General features: G+C 37.2%; 1 protein-coding gene across 1 annotated transcript in view; it reads left to right on the top strand.

Annotated features, from left to right (window-relative positions):
• ARFGEF1 (ARF guanine nucleotide exchange factor 1) overlaps nt 1-16,814 on the top strand; it is a gene marked incomplete at its 5' end in the record, with an annotated part of 157,794 nt that overhangs the window by 56,284 nt on the left and 84,696 nt on the right. Inside the window, 4 exon segments of the mRNA XM_014588595.1 lie at nt 2,997-3,300; nt 7,167-7,277; nt 14,983-15,158; nt 16,368-16,501. Coding sequence (XP_014444081.1) covers nt 2,997-3,300; nt 7,167-7,277; nt 14,983-15,158; nt 16,368-16,501 — 725 coding nt within the window.

Below are 16,814 nucleotides of genomic sequence, written 5' to 3'. Positions count from 1 at the left end.
GGAAAACAAATAACCAATCTAACATATCAGTAGTGCTCATGGTAACAAACCTTCTGCCAGGATGTACAAAAGTGTTCAGGAGATGTTTAAAGGTATATATTTTTAAAAAATATTCTATTTTATTTATTATTTTTATTTTTTAATTTGACCAGAGAAAGAGAGAGAGAAAGGAAGAATGAGAAAGCAAGCCGCCAGGTCTGGGACTCAAACTACAGTCAGCTATGTGGGAGTCCTGTGCCTCAACCACCATGCCTCCTGCTTGCTCTCTTATAGGCATATCTTCATAGAGTAGTATTATTTCTTTATTCAAGATGTTACTAGAGTTTCTACAATTCTGGGAATAAGTGGAAAAAGCTAAAATTTGACAGTGGGCTTGTCTATGATTCCAAATCATGTACTTGCCCCACTAAACCATGGTACTAATTTATTGAAGTTAGGCTGAGGGAGGGATTTGATTGTAAATTGTAGGTCCTTCACTGTTAATTTGGAAATTGACTTTTCCGTAAGTGGGCGAAAGTATTGATCTAAGAATTCAAGCTTGAATCTAACTCTGTTACTAACTGGACCCAGCTTTCCATAGCCATAAAAAGTGTTTCCTGGGACCAGCAGTTAGCGTAATGGTTATGTTGCTGGACTCCCACGTAGTCGACCGTGGTTCGTGTCCCAGACCTGGTGGCTTAAAACTCAGGAGAATGGAGGAGAAGGGATTGCAGCGCGGCCATCTCCCCTGGGGGGGGTGATGTCTCACTTTCTGTCTCTCTGTCTGTCTCTGTCTCTGTCTGGCGAGCGCACACGCCCTATAGCAAAAACCTGTCTCAAAAAGAAAAAAAAAGCGTGGGGGGAACCAGCAGGCTACGCGCCCTAAAAGAAAAATCTCTCAAAAAAAAAAAAAAAAAAGCGTGGGAACCAGCAGTTAGCGTAATGACTGTGTCGCTGGATTCCCACGTAGTCGACCGCGGTTCACGTCCCGGACCTGGTGGCTTAAAACTCACGCCTGGCATGTGTGCGTGCGTGCCCAAGATCCCGAGAGGAGAATGGAAGAGAAGGGATTGCGGCGTGACCATCCCCCCTGGGGGGTGATTTCTCGCTTTCTGTCTCTAAGTCTCTCTCTCTGTCTGTCTGGTGAGCGCACGTGCCCTATAGTGAAAAACCTCTCAAAAAAGGGAAAAAAAAAAAAAAGCGTTTCCTTATTCATAAAAATAAGGAATTTGGACCATGTATATAATAAGACTTTTCTTACCTTTTAGTCATTAAAGTCTTCTAATTCACATTTATTTTATAAATTCATGTAATTAGTACTGCTATTTTCACGTAACCTGAAATATTACTGGACAGTATGAAATGTTCATATTTGATACTATAAAGTACTTAACTTTGTAAAAGTTAATTCTGTGAGAATTGTTTATAACCAGGTCATGAAGACCAAAAAAGATATGTGAAAAGCAATAAAATATTAGAAAAAAATGAAACTCTATGATCCTGATTATTAATGTTTTTAGCATCTTATAAGTGAGCCAGTTTTATAGGTAATATTGTTTACATAATGGCAGGTCTTCTGAAATGAAATTTGGGCATTTGTACATACAGTTATTTGTTCATACCCATTATTTGACTAGGTAGAGTGATTAATACTTCATTGTAATTTTATGTATTAAGTATAATTTTATTTTAATGAAAAGATATTCGGAAAGGTAATGTAAGAACATGCTTCAGAAGGGTATACACAAAATTGCTTCCTGCTTTTGTTCATACCCATTATTTGACTAGGTAGAGTGATTAATACTTCATTGTAATTTTATGTATTAAATATAATTTTATTTTAATGAAAAGATATTCGGAAAGGTAATGTAAGAACATGCTTCAGAAGGGTATACACAAAATTGCTTCCTGCTTTTGTTTCTCATTCGGTCATTTCCCAACCCCCATCTTTCTAAAGGTAACTGTTATTACTGGTTTCTTATGTATCTTTCTAGACTTGCCATATGTATTAAGCAGAAGTGATGTGTATGTATGCATAACCTAATCTACTTTTTTCTCTCTTAGTTGAACTTTGATTTGATTTATTAGGTCGTAAGGGAAGTGATTTTTTTTTTCTATGCAAAAATAGATCATGACTTTCCCAAAGACCTAATAGTTAAATTTACTGTTGGTAACAATTCAATTACTCTGAGACTTTTAAATAATTGTTTTACTTTTTGTCTCATTTAAGTAATACATTCAAACCAATAAATACTACTATTAATAAAAAGGACATATAGTGACAGTCTTTCATCTCCTATAGTGCATCAGTTAGGAGCTATGCGTATGACGCCAGATTCCATATGACGAGTTGTGGTTCAAGTCTCATCTCCAAAGCTTGAAAAACATGCTGAGTGCATGCATGCCCAGGTTCCTGACAGAATGGACAAATGAAGGGAAAAAAAAGGTTGTGGCATAACCAGGCCCTCTTGGAGGAGTGATTTCTCCGTCTCTCTTTTTGCTCTGTTTCTCACATGCATGCACACATGCTTACACACACAGACACACACACACAAGTGTCATTTTTAAAAAGTGGACATTGTTAATTATTTTTAGTGTATTTTATTGTTTCTGATAGACTGTAATTTTTTTTATATTGTAATTTTCAAGCCTAGATGAATGTGGTACCTTCTCTAAAGAATTTATTGTTGGATGTAGCATTATCTCTCCAGATTTTATTTGTTTGCCAGAGGGCTTATGCATTCACTAGAGAGAAACAGGGATGAAGAGAGAAAGTGTCCCCCCTAAAGGGTGTGATCGTGCTGCCATCTCTTCTCCATTTCTCCATTTTGTTAGGATTTAGAGCACCCATGCACATGTACCCAGTGTGTTTTTTAAAAGCCACTGGGGCCTGGATTTGAACCATGGTTGGCTATGTGGGATCTAGCTCCCTTAACTACTAGGCTACTGGGCTAGCTCCCCTCTAAATTGTAAGCAACTTACTTCACTCATATTGAAAATTACTCATTTCTTTCCAGCTGCAGGAAGCCAAACAAATGGAAAAAGAAAGGCATCGGCAGCATCATCATCTGTTGCAATCTCCAGTAAGCCATCATGAGCCTGAATCACCTCAACTGCGATATTTGCCACCTCAGACTATTGATCCTATATCCCAAGAACATGAAGGGGACCTTGATCCCCATTCAAATGATGTGGATAAAAGTCTTCAGGATGACACAGAGCCTGAAAATGGATCTGATATTTCGAGTGCAGAAAATGAACAGACTGAAGCTGATCAGGCAACTGCAGCTGAAAGTAATCTTCTTGAGAAGGGGGTACAGGGTATGTGTGTGTTAAGAGAAATGTGTAGGAATGAAAATTCTTTTTTGGGGGGAGAGGCTTTTGCTATAGGGTGCATGCACTTGCCAGAAAGACAGAGACAGACAGAAAGCGAGAAATCACCCCCTCGGGGGATGGCCACCACAATCCCTTCTCCTCCATTCTCCTCTTGGGATCTTGGGCACGCATGCACACATGCCGTTTGTGAGTTTAAGCCACCTGGTTCGGGACTCGAACCACGATCAGCTACATGGGAGTTCAGTGACATAGCCATTACACTGACTGCTGGTCCTAGGAATGAGAATTCTTGATGAGGAACTATAAAAAGGATAGTATGATATAGTGGATATCAGTCACATTGCAGTAATTATGGACTTTTTCCAACCTGGGTGATAGATATTTAACTTCAATCCAGAAGGCATCTGTTAATAAGACTGTGCATTCATTAGCATCTCATGAGCAGAATGGTGTATAGACTTCCTTTGGAGGAGATACATGTTTCTAGAGGGGGTTATAAATGTCTCATAGCATGTTTCATAGGGATTTCTGTTTTCTAAGATTGGTTTCACATCACACAAGGGATCTGTTCAGTCAGATTTTCTAGATTATGACTGAAAATTTTAGGTAATCATCAGTTTATAAAATATCAAGGTAAAGAATTAATGAAAATTAAATATAAAAACAAATCTTTTGAGTAACCAGCTGATGTACCAAAATATTTTATTTATTTCTATATCCAGTAATCACTAACATTGAGATGTTCTTTGACCATTTTTAATTGCCAGAAGGCACTTGAGCTTACCAGAGAAAGCACTTCCTAACGGGGCATGGCCATGCTGCAATCCTTTTCCCTTCATTTCTCGATCCCATCTGGATTTGGGGCATGCACACAGGCATCCAGCATCTTTTTCAAGCCACAGAGGCTAGAACTTGAACTATGTTTGTCTGTGTAGGAGCCAGCTTTTTATGCATAGCATTTAATTAACCATTGCACGGTGGGCCAGCCCTGTGACGTTTCTTTCCAGACAAGTATATTTGTAAGAAAAAGGCTAAGAAATTATAAAAATAATATTGATTTTATAAATTTCTCTGTAAAAATAATCACATGAAGTCATTTTTTCCCAAACACTATTTTATTTTTTGGCTTTAGCTATTCCATGAAGTTGCCAGGGAATTTGGGTTGTTCTCTTCATTCCTCCTTAGCCTGGTTGCAAAAAATGATGACTATTGTGATGACTGATTTAGTTGCATTTCATCTGAAGTCTGTGTTTTTACTTCACTTTGAGGAAAGATTCCTATGATACATTTTCAGCTCTTGTTTTTGTTTTTATTTTTAACCCCATATTTTCCATAATGCTGTAGTGTCCTTGTTTCGTTTTCAAATAATACTTTACTATTTATTTTAAATGTGGTAACCGATAAATCAGAGTACTGAAGATAATGAATTTGTGTCACTTACATGACTTGTATTTGTCTACCATTGCCAAAATATCCCTACTTTTTACTGTCAACTTAGAGGTTGATTCAGGGGCCAGCAATTTCCTAGAGGTTAAGGCACTGGATCCGACATAGACTTGTGGGATTTACTCTGCAATTTGAGTACCAGACCCATTGACTCAAATATCACACATGCATGCCCAAATCCTAAGAGGTGAATGGAGAAGGGATTGTGGTGTGGCTATCCCCCCCCCGGAAAGAATTTTCCACTTTCTCTCTCTCTCTCTCTCTCTCTCTCTGTGTGTCTCTGTCTCTCTCTCTTTCTTTCTCTGTTTATTCAAACAGCTAATCTCTACTAAAGCTGGACTTTACTTATTTCTTCATTTATTTATCTATGTACTCAGCAAGCATCCATTGAGCACACTGTCTTAGGTACTGTGTTAGGACTTAGGGTTAAGTGATGGAGATACAGCTGTTGCTTTTGTGTTCTAACCTGTCTGGAAGGTCAAGTGAGCATAACAAAAGTATCAATATGTGGCAAATGGCCTGAAAGTGGCATGCACAGGGTAATTGTATTGAAGAGTTAGGAAATAATTTCATAGTGAAAGTGATGATGTTTTAGTTGAATCTTGCTAAATAGGTGTAGAAAATGGCTACTAGAGACTTGGGAATTTTCCAGCAGGAAGCAACATGAGCTAAGACCCAAGAAGTGGGAGCATCTCTTATGTGTAACACCACTGTGCTTGTAGAATACAGAATCATAAATAAGACATAATTCCCTGTGGCTTCATTGTGATTATTTTGGCTCTAAAGGTGCTTTTCTCCCAAAGCTGATCTAAATAAAAGTTTTGCTTGAGAGCTATTGGTTCAAGCTCCATGTTCTAAAACTCATCTCTATTGTTTACTGGCTATGTGACATAGGGCATAATAGCTATTATAATTTCTTTAAGTGTTTCCTATGTGTGATAATATTAGGTACTATTTATTTCTAGTGATAATTTGTGTAAGCATTGGCTCTTAATTCATCGGTCATTTTATATACACTTTCAGATAGTGGCTCTGCATAGTTACTTTAAGACATTTTTTTTTCTTTAGATATTTGCCATAGGACTTGTGCACTTGCCAGAGAGAGGCAAAGTGAGAAATTCCCCACCCCCGGAATGACCATGCCACAACCCTTCTCCAACATTCTTCACTCTGGATTTTGGGCATGCATGCACATGTGCTTGAATTTCAAGCCTCCAAGTCTGGGACTCGAACTGTGGGAGTCCAGTGCCTTAACCACCACACCACTTCCTGGCCCCTACTTTGAAACTTTTAATTTTCAGTAATTTTAGTCAACTAGAGCACAGAAATAAAAAGTGTAATGGTGAAAAATTAATTGTCAAGACACTTCTTTTTTTATTCTACAAAAGAATCTAAATACTATTTTTATTTGAATATTTTATAAAATAAAGCTATTGATTTGACATGCTCATTTATCACGTTTTTCCTCATGGCATTAGTATTTTATAGAATGTGGAAAGTAGGAACTTATAAACAGTGAAATTATAGGGAAGACAAGCTTCTTGAAGCCAGTACTGTATGTAAGTAGTGTTCTTTACAATTGTATTAGTAGGATGGTCTTATGCCATTCGGTGTAGGGCAGTGGCTCCCAGGACAGAGACCTAGATCCCATTGCATCCTGAAGTGTGCTACTTGAGCTGCCTTGGGATGTTCAAAGCATTTCAAAAACTATATTGGAAATCTTATTTTTATCTGTAATAGTCTGTACAGGCTACCTATATTACAATTTTCTTCAATATCTCTTCCATAGTTCAGAAGTTCTGATCAGTTGTTACCTGTTTTATTTGTTTGTTTTGTTTTACATTGAATTGAAGGATCAATCTGTTTTTACTTCTTGAATTTAGTTTTACATTAGAAGTGTAGATTCTTTTGGGGAAAGAATAGTAAAGAAGGGCTAGAAAGCACTGGTGGAGACCCAGACATTCTGTCTCTCCAGGGACCTCCCTAGATTACCATACAGTGTTGATCTTATTATTATTGGTGAGCCTAAGTTATCAAAACAAGCTTAATTGTTTTTAATATATTATTTGATAAAGGGTAGTGTAATGATAAAGGGTAATATAGTGACTAAATATAAATAAGTGTGTAAGACATGTAAGGAATGTTTCATTCAAAATGCTTTCACAAATTTTGTTTAAAGGAATAATCTGGAAGCTTTAGTTAATTATTTTTAGTGGCTTGTGAAATGACTCATTGTTGAAATTGACTTGAATTTGGGAAATATTTACATTTTGCTTCTACTTTATATTTACTTTTTTCTTTGATTTTTTTTTTCTTATTTTTTAGGGAAAATTTCCATCATAAATGTTTAGTAAAAGTTTCCACAAAACTGAAATAATGTTATCTTAAATTTTTTTCTTTTAAAGCATTATCTAAAAATGATATACTATATGATGGAGAAAACCATGACTGTGAAGAAAAGCCACAAGACATTGTACAGAGCATTGTAGAAGAAATGGTGAACATTGTTGTTGGAGGTAGTGTACTTCACTCAAAACTAGCTTATTCTGTCTTACAGGATTTCATGTGACTGTGGAAAAATATAATATGTAGAATAAAAAGGGCAAAATTGTCAGCTCATTCTCAAATGAGTGGTTTTATATGTGTGGGTGTGGAAAAATAATTAAATGTCTTCGATTATAGAAGAATACTACTATTTTTCTCCAGCTTCAGTTATAATGTTTTGTAAAGACCTAATTCTTACCCCTCTGTTAAAAAATTAATTATTTTCAGTTTTTGTTTTTAGTGAGAGTGGGGCAAGGGAATATTTTCTATCATCCTAAATATGCTAAACTTTATAAACTATTAACTAAATGTTTAAATTGTTTGGAGGTTGAATATTTCATATCTTCATTGAAAATAGCATATCTTATGATTTTATTATCACAGACCAACTTATAATTGATGTAGAGTCAGTTCCTGTCTAATATACTAATATAGACTATATTATAAAAGTGTTTTATAATTTGTTAGCAATTTTACTCACATTTTCCATAAACAGTATTATTATAAATAGGATTAGATTTTAGGCCAATCCATTGAAGTTTCTTTAATTCATGGTATATTGCACAGGGGTAAGCATAGTACCTTGTTACAGATACTTCTAGAAACATGATTAAATGTATAGTGCAGATCTTGAATTAAAATAGTACTGTTTCAGCTATACCTAACTCCCATTTTATTTTTATTTTATTTCTTTATTTTAGGTTTTTGCTATAGGGCATGTATACTCACTATAGAGAGAAAGTGAGAAATTTCCTCTTCTCCCCCCAGGGAGGATGGCCATGCTGCAATCTCTTCTCCTCGTTGTCCTTCTGGGATTTTGGGGATGCATGCATACATGCCAGCATGTTTCTCAAGTCACTGGCTCAAACCATGTAATCACCCATATGAAATCCAGCTGCCTTAACCACCACACCACCTATTGGTCCCAGTGACTCCCATTTTATAACATCTGAGAATTTATTTCCTGCATTCATACAATTCTAGAAGCAAGACTTCTTCTGATTGCCTTCTTCTTCTTTTCATTCATCTCTTCATTCAAGAAATACTAATGAGGGCCATGACCTGACGCAGGGACGGGTGTGTACCTAGACTGCATCTTTCCTGCAGCTCAGGCCATCAATACTCAGCAAGACCATGGCTTCAACTCTTTTTTTATTTTTATTTTTATTTTTTTTGCAGGGGGAGAGGTTTTTGCTACAGGGTATGTGCACTCACCATACATACAGAGAGAGACAGAGAGACAGAAAGTGAGAAATCACTACCCAGGGGGATGGCCACGCTGCAATCCCTTCTCCTCCATTCTCCTCTCGGGATCTTGGGCATGCATGCACGCACGCCCTGCGTGAGTTTTAAGCCACCGGGTCCAGAACTCAAACCGCGATGGACTACATGGGAGTCCAGCAACATAACCATTATGCCCACTGCTGGTCCTAAGACCTAAGTTTTTTATTGAGGGCACTTCTGCCATAGCATGTACCTGAAATTTCAGACTCCCAGAGGAAATGCCAGAGTTCAGTATAAACCAAATTTCATACAAACAGTCTTGACACAGTGAGCTACTTTTAGTAGTTATAGGAATAGAAGGAATTTTTCAGAATATAAATTCCCAGGTATCAACCAAAGGTAAACCTTACAAATACGCCTAAGGATAGGTTATCTCGGGCCTGCTATGTTACCTCTTTCTGTATAAATAATCTTCCAGTTTTTGAGCCTAATTGGATAGGTAGATGGTGGTACTATAATTGAATCACATTGATAAGTTACATTGAGGGGAAAGACACTAATATTTACTTTTGACATAATGAATTTGACCTTCAGGTTGATCACCCATGTGGAAATGTTTATAAAATAGGGAATGGAAAACAAAATTCTGGCCTAAGTGATATCAAGTGATAGGTGGGAATCGTTCTGTTAAAATGAGTTACAGTCGTAAGATTATCAGGTGGGGAAATGTGAAATCTAAAGAAGAGACTGTGGCCTTGTGGAATATGAATTAAAGATATAAAATAAAATAAAGAGCATCATTTGCCCATGCATTCTTTAAAAGCTAATAATACAGATCAGAAGTGGAGCCAGCAGAGGATATAACATAGATGACCACAGTCTGAGTCCCAGATTCGTGGCTTGAAACTCATGCTAGGAGCATATACTTATGTACCCAAGGTCTTGGGAAGAGAATGGAGGAGAAGGGATTATTGCATTGTGGCCATCCCCCTAGGGGGTGACCTCTCACTCACTCTCTTTCCAGTGAGTGCACATGCCCCAGGGTGAAAACCTCTACCCAAAAAAATGTATTTTTAACATATATATGTGTATATTTTCACTTATGTATGTCAGAGGTTGGCAAATTGTGGCCCATGGCCAGTTTCAGTTTGCAAATAAAGTATTATTGTAATACAGCTATGCTCATTTGTTTTGCTAGTGCCTATAGGAGCTGCTGTTTCACCGCAGGGTCAAGTTGAATAGTTGCAATAGTCTGTATGATCTATGAAGCCAAAAATATTCATTACTTGATTTTTTATGAAAATAGTACCAGCTCTTAATATAGATGAATGCAGAATATAAAGTGAAATTTTTCGTTTTTCTGCAGTTTCTTACTTAGAAAAACTTCAAACCTAGAGAAAAGTCCAAACAGTAGTACAGTAAACACTTCTATGCCCTTTATCTGGATTCACTAATTGCTAACAGTTTTTCTACATTTTTTTCTAGATGTTTTTAAATATATATGTGTCTTTGCTCAACCATTTGAAATTTAGTTGTATATATCATGACATTTCACCCCAAATGCTTCAAATATATCTTCTATAAATAAGGGCATTCTCATACATAACAATTCCATTTTTACATCTAAGGAAACTAATACTATTAGAAAATTGGGAAGTTATGACATGTTTTTCTATGCAAAAATGCATGATGACTTCCCCAATGACCCAATATTTCAAGAATGTCTAATATACAAAGAGTCTTCAAAAAGTTTATGGATAATTTATATTATGAAAATACTGTGCATAGATTTCAATTTTTTTTGTGCCAAAATAAACTCATACTTTAAACATTTTTATTTCATTCCATTAGTTAGTTTCTAGTTTTTGCTCTAGGGTACAGTTGTTTTCTAGAGACAGAGAAAGAGAAAGTGAGAAAATATCCCCCAGGGAGGATGGCCATGTTGCAGTCTCTTCCTTCTCTTCTCCTCTCAGAATTTTGAGCACATATGCACATGGACCCTGTGTGTGTGTTTTTTTCTTTTGTTCATTTTTCTATCAGATTATTCTTTTTCCTCTTAACTTTTTTCTTTTTCTTTTTTAATTGCCAGTGCATGTATTGGCTCACCAGAGACCAAGGGAGGGACAGAGAGAAAGCACCCTCCAGTAGGGTGTGTTCATGCCAGAATCCCTACTTCTGTCTTTCCATCCTGTCAGAAGATTGGGTCATGAGCCTCAGATGTTTTTCAGTCTGAACTAGTTGGCCATGTGGAATCTGACTTTTCTTAACCACTAGGCTATGGGACTGTCCCCCTCGTTAACTTTTAAGAATCCTTTTATTTATTGGGATTCTGCAATATATTTTACAAATATTTTCTCTTAGTACCAGATTCGTAACACAGTGGTGATTTAAGGGAGCCAGATCCCACATGACCAACCACAGTTTGAATTCCAACCCTCTTCATCTTGAAAAATACACCAGACACATGTCCAGAATCCTATTAGAGTGAGAAAATGGAGGAAAAAGAATTGTGGTGTGACCACACCCCATAGGGGTGCTTTCTGCTCTTTCTGTCTCTCTGGTGAGCACATGTGCCCTCTGAAAATTAAAACAAAAAATATTTTCTTTCGGTTTATTCGCTCAGCTCTTTTGATGTTATTATGGTGTTTTACTCTACAGAAGATTTTAAGAATTGTTTCATGCATGCCTGCATATATGTGTTTAAATACAAATGGGGGGCAGAGGTAGCATGGTGGTTAAGGATACTGGACTCCAACGTGGCCAACCACAGTTCAAGTCCTGGACCTGGCAGCTTGCTTTCTCATTTTCTCTCTCTCTGGTCAAATTAAAAATTAATAATTAAAAACTTCTGTGGGACCAGCAGTTAGCGTAATGACTGTGTCGCTGGACTCCCACGTAGTCGACCGTGGTTCGTGTCCTGGACCCGGTGGCTTAAAACACGCCAGACGTGTATGCGTGCATGCCCAAGATCCCAAGAGGAGAACGGAGGAGAAGGGATTGCGGCGTGGCCATCTCCCCTGGGGGGTGATTTCTCGCTTTCTGTCTCTCTGTCTCTGTCTGTCTGGCTGGCGAGCGCACGCGCCCTATAGCAAAAACCTCTCCAAAAAAAAAAAATTAATAATTAAAAACTTCTGTAGAGTAAAACAGTAATTGTTTGTATTTATTTTTCATATTTCATGACGCCTTATTTTCTAGAGTCTGTGAGGTGATTCCAAAGGCAGAGCTCATTTCAGAGCTAAGAATTAAGAAGCAGTTCCCTTGAGGAGGGAGTGGTTGAGTTTTACCATGTGGAATCTAAAAGTTTAATAGGTTTCCCAACTCAAGAAGTAAGGTGGGAGTAGAGACAGCATTGCCTTTACCAACTGGGAATACTGCAATAAACACAGAAGGAAAACCAATTTAGCACAGAAGTGAAACCTAAAGTCCTAGGCTTCCCTCTATCTGATTCTACTTTATTTTGCTAACTGAAGGCCTGATTGAATGGAGGCAACCTAAGATTCCCTGGCAAAAGTTGAGAGAGTGAGAACAAACCATGTTTAAAGAGCTCCTCCAGAGCGTAAAATACATTAAGTGTTGATAACATTGATCCCAAACTTCACTTGACTTGGTTTGTGCTGACAACATAGTAGGCCAGGAGACTTACCAAACAAATACCTTATTTTAAAATAGCAGGCAGTTACTCAATACAATGTAGATGGTTGTGGCTGCAAGCAGCTTTGTATTGATAGACACTGGCCTGGTTCCCCAAGCTTTTTGGTTTGCATTTTCCCTCCCATCTCATATTAACTACCATCCTCGACTTTGGAGTTTTTTAGATTCCATGTGGTAAAGCTCAGCCATGTCTCAAGTAGGCAAATGTTCTCATGTGGTCAGTGACTTAAATGGTTTATAGTGGGAAAGCTCAGGCACTGGGAGATGAAGTTAACTTGCTAAGTGATAAAGATCTCAACCCAAGGCACTCTGGCTTCACAACTTAAAATCAGGGAGTATTTTTAATTCCTTCGAAAAATTTTATAAGAAAGGAAGGATGGAAGTAATATCAAAGAATGTTGAGGATTTCTTTGAGAAATGTGATAAAAATGGTTAGTAACTGAGGTGTGGCAGGGTGTGGCAAGGAAGCTTTTTATTTGTTTTGTGTATATTGAAAAGATTTTAATATACTTATTGAGTAATAGGGAAGATCCATTTGTTTGCAAGAAACTGAAAATATGACGTCGAGGGACCAGCAGTTAGCGTAATGGCTATGTCACTGGACTCCCACATAGTCGACCACAGTTCGAGTCCCTGACCCGGCAGTTTAAACTTACACCAGGCGCGTGTGCGTGCGTGCCCAAGATCCTGAGAGGAGAATGGAGGAGAAGGGATTGCGGTGTGGCCATCCTCCCTGGGGGGTGATTTCTCACTTTCTGTCTTTCTGTCTCTCTCTGTCTTTCTGACGAGTGCACGCGCCCTATAGCAAAAACTACTCCAAAAAAAAAAAAAAAAGAAAATACGATGTTGAAAGAAAATATTTGGAGGAGAAAGATACTGTTAAAAGCAGAAGAGGTGGATTTGAGGGAAATGAAACCTTAGAATCAAAGAAAAGGGGAGAAAAAGATTATTAATGGCAAGAAACTTTGTGACAGTGCAAGGAAGAGTGAGGGAGCCAATGCTAAATCAGCCAATTCATAGCTAAGTAGAAGGTAGTTACTTGTTAAGAGGAGGTAGGGAGATGACTGTAGGAAGAGTTATAATTGGGTACAGATGAAAAAATTAGAATAAGTGTTTTGGGGAATGAAATAGAAACTTGATTTCTGATAATCTTATTACATTTTTGTGATTCCTTCCAGGCTTCTTTGTGTAAGTAATATATACACAAAATAATAAAAGTGTTAGTAGTATTTAGCATCTCAAGCATTAGCATATTAGTTTTTTTCTTTTATGTAATGTCGAGTTTGCCAAATATATTCCATTACTATATTTCTTTTCACATACTGTTAGTTGCCAAATTTTGATAATTTTGGAATTATTTGGTTAAATTATTCCAGAGTGTTTTAATTTGTAGAGCAGAAAGCAGCTTCAGGATATGGGAACCAGAAGCTACTATATCTTTCCTGTTTCTTAAATTAATCAAAACTGTATGATTGATTGATTGTTAGTAAAAGCTACCACTTAGTGAGCACCAGTTGTATTCTTTAGTGTGTGTGGGGAGGTGGGGGGAGTGATTTCCTCATAGATCTTATTATTTCTATTGCTGATGAAGAAATTGAGGCAAATAAAGAATAACTCTCCTAGTTAAATAGTGGAGACGTGATTGAACTATAGGTCTTTCATATCCCAGAATCTGTGCTCCTTGTAGTACACAATATGTTTCCCTCATGTGGCTTATAGTTTCTTTGAATTGGTAGCATGAAAGGAACAGTTTCCTGCAACATAGCTACAAGTCATGGCCACAGGTGGGTGTATTCCCTTTTAAGACATGGTCTTGCCACGGCAAAGTCTTCTTGCCTGTCTTGCAGCAGGAACTGCAGGTGTGCACTATCATGGCAGCAAATTTTTTGGCAGGATCTCATGCTGTCCAGGCCCAGCTTCTAGCTCTCAATTCTCCTGCCTTATGCCTCAGGTCACTGGTATTACAGATGTGCTCCACCTCCTTCCTGCCCCTGGTCCTTGCCTTTAGGTTGGACTGAGACTCAGACCCAGGCCTCCTGTGTCATCCGAGTCTTTGGAACACAACAACTTAGCAGAATAGGCTGCCATGGCTGGGTCCTGTGTTCCTTTTTGAAAGTAACATGTATTATACCTGGAATAGTTCTGGGACTTGGTATTATTTGCATTAACTATGTTTCATTTACTAGAAGTCATTTGTATATGTTCATCACAAGTATTAGATAGACATAATAAAAGATATTAAGTGGTATAGGCCATTATTTTTCTAGCTATATTCCATAGAAAACAAAATTATTAGAGATGTTATCAGGTACTCTAATAAGAGAGAAGGCTCATGGTAAAATAAATTTTGGAAACACTATATAGTCTATATCCCCTTTGGAAAGCTCAGTACATATTAGCAATGTTTAAAGGGTATTATAAAGAACCTACTTTGCAGCATTTTCTAAACTTATTTAATAATGGGATTTTTTTTAGAGGAATTTGTCTTAATATCTAAAGATTATCATTCATCAGGACCCAGTTTAGTAAATGCTCACATAGACTAAAAATTAAGCCTCTCTTTTGGCCCATTCTGTTTATTAGCCTCTCATCAGCTGAGTGTGTTTCATTGCCAGAGTAACTTAAAGATTGTATTTGGAAATATGCCAACCCTAGTAAATATGCTAACCTTTAAAATGGTGCCAGTGCGTATTTTACTTCATATTTCTTTTCTGCCACTGTTTCATTTTAAATAGTCTGTGCTTTTAAAATATATTCTGGCTAAGTCAGATACATTTGTATCTTTTATTCTTATCATTTTAGATATGGGAGAAGGGACTACCATAAATGCAAGTACAGAAGGCAACATTGGATCTATAGAGGATGGTAGCGACAGTGAAAATATTCAAGCAAATGGAATTCCAGGAACACCAATTTCTGTTGCATATACGCCATCCTTACCTGACGATAGATTGTCTGTCTCTTCCAATGATACTCAGGTATAAATGGGAATGGAAGGAGGATCCTGATAATCTTACAGATTTAGGCTACCAGTACCCTGTAGTGAATATTTTCCGTCGATGTTACTCATTTATTTCAGTTTGGGTACATAAAAATAGCTCAAGGTTTTTTTCCTTACTGACATAATTAGAGCAGTTTATTCCCTTCATATAATGATAGCCTCATTTGTGAGTGTGAGGTGGTTCTGATATGTGTTCACATCTTCCCTCAACCCTCCTAATGAAGTCACATTTATAAAGGCTATTTTTATCACATATTAACAGGATAATTCTTGTAGCACTGGACAGGAAAACTTTTAGAACCTAGGGAACTTTGTCTTCTTTGTCTAGGGCTACAAAAAAAAAATCAGTACAGTGGTAGGGACAAGTCATCCTTTCTGCATGTGTGTGTGTGTGTGTGTAAGATTTTTACTATAAGACTCATGTGCTTGCCAGAAAGAGACAGGGAAAGTGGAAAAATTACGCCCCTCTTCAGGATAATGACTATACTGCAGTTCTTTCTCCTCCATTCTCCTCCTGGAATTTTGGGCATGCGTGCACGCATGCTCAGCATGATTTTCAAGCTGCCAGGTCTGAGTCTCCAACTGCAGTTGGTCATGTGGGAGTTCAGTGCCCCAACCGCTATGTCATCTGCTGGTCCCAATATTTTGTATGTTTTTAATCTTTATATTTTTGGTTAAGAGAGTCCTATTGTAAGTCAGTTCCCTGTATCCAGGAATAGATTTTCCTTGCTTTGTTGACCTTTAGCAGTTAAGAACTTTTAAGCATTGGCCTAACAATCTCTACTGCCTTCTGTCTGCCCAGAGTAGATTAAAAATAAATAAATAAATAGGGCAAAAGCATAAAACACCTGATGACAAGTAGCAGGTCTTTAGGTAGATATCTTATGAGGGCATAATGTGCTAGTCTTTTTGTCAGTAATTGTGTGAACTGGGTAGATTCTAAGAGTTTTATTTTGTAGCAAAGAATATTTTTTAAAAATGCATTTTTAAGGTATTTATTATTGGAGATGGTAGTGGCATGTCAGATTAAGGAAAAAATTATGTGGCAAATTCTTCATCTGATTCCCCTACCAATAGATGGGGGAAGATTCCACTTTTTACTGAATTCAATTAAAATGTACAAAAAGGCTGACATGATTTTATGCTGGCAAATGGCTTTATTTTCATGGTATATTAACTTGTTTAGGAATCTGGAAATTCTTCAGGACCTTCACCTGGTGCTAAGTTTTCCCACATCTTACAAAAGGATGCCTTTCTAGTATTCAGGTCATTGTGTAAACTGTCAATGAAACCACTATCAGATGGACCACCAGATCCAAAGTAAGTCATTAACTGTTTTGCCTGACATATAAAGATTTTGAAGTGTAAAACGTACTTACTATTAAGGTAATATTTGGATTTTCTTGTGTTCTTTGTCCTATACAACTTTGAAAAACTTGGGTTATTTTCCATTAAAAACAAAAGTATTGAAAAACAGTAACTGCTAAAACCTTACACTATTTATCAAAGGGTATAACAGCTTTATAGACTAGTGCCTGGTACTCAAAAATACTGAATTGAATGAATGAATCAATGAATTATTTCTGTGCTGTAAGTAACTTCGGAGCTAATGTAGCCCTGTTTCCCTGTCAGG

This window comes from Tupaia chinensis, unplaced genomic scaffold, assembly GCF_000334495.1.
Source record: "Tupaia chinensis unplaced genomic scaffold, TupChi_1.0 Scaffold000288_2, whole genome shotgun sequence".
NCBI classification, from domain to species: domain Eukaryota; kingdom Metazoa; phylum Chordata; class Mammalia; order Scandentia; family Tupaiidae; genus Tupaia; species Tupaia belangeri.
This window is presented reverse-complemented; position numbering and strand designations above follow the sequence as displayed.